The sequence below is a fragment of the Thermobia domestica genome, chromosome 9 (genome assembly GCF_964235325.1).
Source record: "Thermobia domestica chromosome 9, izTheDome1.hap1.1, whole genome shotgun sequence".
In the NCBI taxonomy this organism is placed as follows: Eukaryota; Metazoa; Arthropoda; class Insecta; order Zygentoma; family Lepismatidae; genus Thermobia; species Thermobia domestica.
Window position 1 is genome coordinate 31,391,671 of NC_137462.1, and position 6,917 is coordinate 31,398,587.

Consider the following 6,917-nt stretch of genomic DNA (forward strand, 5'->3'; position numbering starts at 1 on the left):
TGCCATTAGATTATATACATCAAATCTAACCAAAAGAACCCTGGAATGGAAAAAATGAGACACTTCTTAAAAACATAACCTACGTTCAGTGGCGTATTTAAGGGGGCTTCTGGGCTTAACCCCCCCCCCGAAATCTTACTTACTATAGTAAAGTATATGAAATATCTTGCAGAATTTTCACATTTTTAGGCAATCCCCCCGAAAGTTAGCAAAGCCCCCCCCCGAAACAAAATCGTAAATACGCCACTGCCTACGCTATTCGGGTCTAATAGTTATTAAAATATAAGTTACTGTATACCTATATGATGAAAACAATTCTTTCTTCCCGAGATTTTAGTGATTCCCTACTCGGAAATTTTCGGGCAACTCCAAAAACTGTCAAATACGGACATTTTCATATTTCATGCTTTGTACGGCACGGACACGAACACGGACCCAAAAATACAAACAGTCCGTACAAAATACGGACATATGGCAACCCTAACATTAATGGATATTATTTTTATCTCTATCAGTATGATTAGTTAAATAATTCTGATAGTAAAATACCTCTTAGCACGCTCACCAAATCAACTGTGTATTGGATCTATTGTTGTGTTTTTACAATTGTTGGAAAGCAGATTGTGATTTATTTGGAGTCGCCTCCTCTTGAAACGCGGTTGATCAAGAATATCTCTGTAACGGATTAATTTGTTTCAGTAGATCGCGGGGTGCGAATAAGAATTTTCACACCCGTTGTCGGTTCTGGTGGCATTCTACAGTAAGCATTGTTCTCAAAATTTGAATGAGCTCTTTCGTGGCTAAGCGGTATGTTCCTTTGGCGTGGTAGACCCGGGTTCGATTCCTGGTGGAAGCTCATGTGGTTCGGATTCCGCATTAATCAATAGGTCCACGTCTCATATAGCGTCGCTGTAGAACGGGACGTTAAACTCAACTCAATTCGCAATTCAAAGTTTAAATGCTAATCCGTTTTTCTTGATTGTCTATATGTAGTGTTCAGTGGCGTATTTAGGGGGGCTTCCGGGCTTAAGCACCCTCCGAAATCTTACTTACTATAGTAAAGTATATGAAATATCTTGCAGAACTTTCACATTTTCAGGCAAAGCTCCTTCCCCGAAAGTTAGCAAAGCCCCCCGAAACTAAATCGTAAATACGCCACTGGTAGTGTTTATGCATGAGAAGATTTTACTGTGGCAGTATGTTGGTTCATCAGTCCCGAGGAGACAAAGGAATAAATTCAACTTTCGAACTTTGGTTATTACGGCCTCACATTTTGTGCGTGCACAAGGAAATTTCGGCTTAACCTCTCTGCTGGTCTATGGAATAAATTCATTTATCAAAATTTGATTATAGTTAAAATATCTGCTCGTTTGTTTGAGCAAGAATCGGCAGCCTCAAAAATTATAAGAAAATAACGCTGAAAATTGTACTTAAAATACATCTAGTATATAGGCTACTTAGTGCGCATTTAACTTGACAAGAACTAAAGTCTTGTGTTTGTGTCTGACTGAAAGTTAGTAAGCACAAAGAAAACACTGAGAGAAGTAAATTGCCTTTTTGTTATATAATTCATGAGGCTTTAACTTTTGCAGATTCTAACAGTTGATGGCTTCCATTTTCCAGTTGCTAAAGTTTATGGCTATCTTTTCGCTTCTTCTTTCTCTTAGATCTGAAGCCAGTTGCGTCAGTTACGATGATTTTTGAAGTTTTGTGATCCCAGATGATGGTGGCTTCATATTTTTATTTTTTTTTATCGAGCGCAACTTTATAGCAAGATCAAAAGTCTATTGGATGGATAAGTTCAATATACCTGATATCCTGTGTATCAAACACCTATGGCTTTGACTTATAATATAAAACACTCCTGATTTTGATGCGCGATTTGAGTAGATGAATTTGTATCTTAACTACCAAATTTAAAATTACACTCCCTCAATTAGTCTCTAGAAGTCCAAGCATACAATAATCGATCAATTCCCTTGATCATCAGTCACACGGCCTTGATACATCTTCTGAGGCGTACTTCGGAGGGTCGTCCAGCCTTAGGCTGCTTTGCTCTGACGTCGATGTAGATTATGTTTGGTTGTCTTAGTAGGTTCTTTTTACTCTTTGTAGTGCAGTGAAACTGGTTGTGTTTTTTTCTTCTGTTTTCAGTGGAAGCAGTTTGGTTCCGACACACGTTCTTCGTCTTGCTGAGTATCACTTTTGTTGTTTGTGAGAGCATGTCGTGGGGTTTCGTTATTTCTTGACAATGTAGTGTAAATTAATTCGCTCTCCTTCAAATTATTTTGTTGGAGCAAGCTGTTTGTGTTGTTTGAAGATGTGTAACTTGAATATGTGTGTGTTCCGCTTTGTTGGAGCAAGCTGTTTGTGTTGTTTGAAGATGTGTAACTTGAATATGTGTGTGTTCTAAATGCTCTTGTTTATTGGGAAGCACAGATAGTTAAGAGTGTTCTTGAGTCGGGGGTTATCGCTGATTGGTAGTAAGTATCTAGAAGTGTATCATTTAGAAAATTTTGTTGTATTGTTTTGGATTTTGTGTGTTGAGATTGTTCTGGAGACGCGTTCTTCTTGATGTTTTATGTTTGTGGCCTGTGTTGAGATGTTGTATTGATTTGTAATTTTCTTTATTTTGTGAGGTGTGTGTGTGGACTGTGAGATGTAAACATCCCTTTAGTTGAGGTGACTATGTTAATATTGTTGGACAGATGTCTGGAGGCTTTCTGGATTCCTTTATGAAGAATAGGGAGTTCGAATGGTTTAACATACGTGATGAGCACATATGCAACCCACTGCATGGTATCATTGTTTTGGTAGCTTCCTTGACAGCTTCTGAATCATGGTTGCGATGTCGGCACTTGACACTTTTGCTGTTGGGTCATCCGGGGGATCCAGCGGAGGGTCTTTGTTCTGAAAAGGGCCGGATGTTCCTGTTTTCTTCGGGATGTTGAGGATTCTAGGCAGATCTTGTGGGGTTTTATGTTGTGAAGAGGCCTATTGGGATACGTGCTACTACCAATGCGATTAGCCGTTCTAGACTCAGGTAGCACAGAAGTGCTTGTTGAGTAAGAAATTGTAAACGCCTTCGTAATTGGTACCGCATCTGACACATTTGCGTTTCTGCTTGTAGTGTCGAAAAACGCCCGTATTCGAAGCAGTTTGAGCAAGGTTTTGGTCTGATTTCGTTCTTGGAGGCCTCTACACGACATTTCTTCTTTGCGATTGTTATTTCTATTTGTTTAAGTGAATTAACTTCTTCAGGTTGTGCGAAAAGAGCATGAATAGAGGTATAGGCCCTTTGTTATTGATGATCCTTGTGATGTCAGTGAAGTCTATTCGCTGAGTTTTGAGTTCTGCTTATATGTGGTCGATGAAGATACTCAGAGGAAGCCCTTTAAGTACACATGTGTACGTGGAGGATTTCCATGTGTGGAGGTTCTTCTTCTGGATTGGTGATGCATTAGGGTCACTGCATTGATTTGTGAGTGGTCATGATAGCTGTTGTTGGGAGAGAGGGCTTCTGTTTTTGGAAGGGTTTGTTGGACGTTTATGTTTGCGATCCACTTCTTTTTGGAAAATTTCTTGGGAGGGAAGAATGGGTTCTGCTACTATCTGGACATACTTCTCTGTTGTTGTTGGGGAGAAGGCTGCTGCTTTTGGGTGAGTTTGTCAGCCGTTTCTTAGGAAATGGTTTAGGAGGAAGAGCTGGGTTCTATAACTGGCTGGTCACATTCTTCTGTTGTTGAATTGTCACTCTATGTTCCTCAGTCTCTAGTTCTGCCTCTTCCTTTGATGGGAGTATAATGACGCTAGTGTATTTTCCAAAATCACATAACCTACAGTTGCGTACGAAGGCATTCTTTATTGCTTCCTGAAGGAATGGTAGAAAAAAATATTTTTTGCTGCTAGAGATGTGGTCAATAATCCGGATGGCGCGTTTTGAACCCACTATCTTTCTTAGTTTGTCACCAATGATAAATGGATCAGCTATGTACTCAGGGGCAGCATTTATGACCGCCATTTTGAGTCGTGCTGTGTAGATGGCGAGATGTTTTGCTTCATACCCTCTTTCGTTTCATCTACTGCTGAGTGTCTCTTCTTTGGCTTCACCATTCTGTCTGTTGTGGAGAGACGGGTAGAGGCGGATTTTGTGTGCCGAGTTTATGAACTGTGGGCCTGATAAGGGCCGTTTATTTTTGGAATACAAATCAAAGGAAAAAGTTTTAATCCGTAGTCACCTACTATTGCCGAAGCCTGTACAGGTTAAGTAGCCAGACACTAGGAACTTAGATCTACCTGGGGGCCTACCGATGTGGGATCAGGCAGAATTCATTATAATATGCATCCTGAGTATGCGTCTAAGTTGTAGTTTGCTTGCTCCTGAAATTGCGTTGAGAGAGCGAGAAAATTATCTTAAAAGACTATTATGCGCTTTCGTCATCATTTAACTCTTATTCAAGACTATCTCAGAAGACTGTTCTGCATTTGATTGTTATATTCTGTTCGAACACTCGTGTTCACTTGCTGACCTGAGCTGCTACTGTGAAGTGTACTCAAGAACTGACTGTGTATACCGACTCAAGCCCAAGAACTCGTGGTTTTGTTCCTTCGATGAAGCAGGGAAAGCACGGAGGTGCCTGACTGAGAGCAGCAACTCATGTACCATATATAATCCGCTTCTGAAAGGTTCAAGATTACTCTGCGCACATGCGTATCCTACGTACACTCATGTCCAAAATGATTGTCGCATACCTATAACTGTCTTCTTCTAAGAATGTAATTTAATTATGATTTTGCAGGGTATTTTTAATACTGATAGTATGTGTATAGTCGGGAAATGTATATTTGTGGTAAATTTCATAGGAAAAGAATTATAAATACGAAAATTAGAATAAATAAAACAAAATGTTGCTAAGTGGACAAGAAAGTTTTCTTTTCGTTTTATTGTTCTTATTTATTGGTCTTTTGATATGAAATTTGCCACATGCATGTCTTTGCCAATTATACACATACTAACATTATAAGAAATATCGGGAGAATTCGTTATTAAATTATATTCCTACATTAACATATTTATAAACATGCGACAATAATTTTGGACATGAGTGTACATATACTTACTGACAGGGTTGCCAGCCCTGTCTTTTTTAGCCAAGCCTCATATTCATGTACTGTACATGTAGCAAATTACATTCTTAACTTATTGTAACTATGATATACTATGATTATTCTAACTGTGACATACATATTCTTTACGTATTATACCCTGGCCGGTGAACGATGATTTCTGACAGCTTTGCACAAGGCCACAGCGAGCGAGCAGAAGACAGCAGGTAAACAACCTTGGGCTCAGGACCTGTCCCGTCTCCATGGTAACCACCGCACATTGCCCAAGTTTCACTCACCCCCTTTCACCCTCAACGAGAAAGCAGACGATTCTTTCCCTGCGCGAGAAGCACATGGCAACACCGTACTCCTCAGTCGTCCTCGCGAGCTGAGCTGTCAGAAATCATAGTTCGCCGGCCAGGGTATATTTGTAATATTGTATTAATAATCATGTTAATATTACTATGTTGTTATTTGTTTTCTTCTTCTCTGTCTCCAATAGATTTGATTGGCGTCAGGGTTTTAACATTGCACCACGCTCTTTCGTGATAAACTACATGAAGATATCACCAAACGCCTTCACTCCATACACCTTCATCCGCGACAGAAGGACACACATTGTTCTACGATCGTGCTATAATTACGACATTCCACCCTATGACATGTCGTTCATCAGATGCGATTTGGCATTCATCTTCCCACAAGGTACTTTCATCTATGAGGAGCAATTGGCCTTGAGGAACAACACTTTCCCGTTCAACTATGGAAACGGGGACATCATGGATTTCAGTACGACAATTCGTAACGAGAATCCATATATCATTTGGGTTCGCCGAGGAGATATCGTTGCCTATATCAGATTTGATATCGATATGCTCGTTCAATTGGTTGAATTACCACGCGCCTAAGAGAGAAACATCGTTAAGTGGCAAGAAGCTGAAGAGTGTGTAAGACGAAGTTTTGTAACACAAGTACGAAAGTGTAGAAGTACGTACAATATGTAAAAGGGGTAGGAAGTGTAATTACCTATAAAAAAAGATGGAAATTTTGTAAGGGGGGAGTTGGAATAACAAATAAGAAAGGTGAACATTTCGGCTGTTTAAGTAAAAGATAAAAGGTGTAAAGCTTTAAAATCAAGATAAGGCTAGTGAAAATCAAACATATCATCTGAGCTTTAAGATTATGTATAGTAGAAGAACACTGTGATTGCTTCAATAACCTATACGGGTATATACATACTTTAAAAAAAAAAAAAAAAAAAAAAAAAAAAAAAAAAAAAACAGGAAACTACTGGAGTGATAAATTTTGTATTCCAACGCCATTTACTAAAACAATAGCTACGAAAATATATAGTACACGAACAAGGGAAAATATTCCACCAAAACAATTTGAGAGTTAATTATATTTTACTTTACACTTTCGCTTACCCTTAAGTTTCATAGTATACTTCAGTTGATAATGCAGAGTCACTTACGAAAGTATAAAGTTTCTGTATGCAATTTTTCATTCGTTTTTTTTTCCTTTTTTTATTTCTTTCTACTGTACGCTTACTTACTTCTTCATCTATTTTCTGCCTAATTTTCATATATTGTATGTCTATTTTTTATATATTATATGTCTATTTTTCATGTATTATTTCTTATATTTCAAAGTTTTAATGAAATATATTGTAACGCCATTTATAACATTTCCTTGATTCAAATAAATAAAAAAAAACTAACCACAGCAAAACAGTTTTACTCGCATTCAAATTCAAAACAGAATCAATAATCAAATCCTCTATCAAGGGCGCCCATGTTGTTGTTTTTAAG

General features: G+C 38.4%; 1 protein-coding gene across 1 annotated transcript in view; it reads left to right on the forward strand.

The window, feature by feature from the left end:
* Positions 1–6,393, forward strand: part of LOC145694523 (uncharacterized) — a 108,582-nt gene extending 102,189 nt beyond the window's left edge. Inside the window, exon 17 of the mRNA XM_081770837.1 lies at positions 5,609–6,393. Coding sequence (XP_081626963.1) covers positions 5,609–6,014 — 406 coding nt within the window. The 3' untranslated portion in view covers positions 6,015–6,393. The remainder of the gene's footprint in view (positions 1–5,608) is intronic.
* Positions 6,394–6,917: the final 524 nt, after the last annotated feature.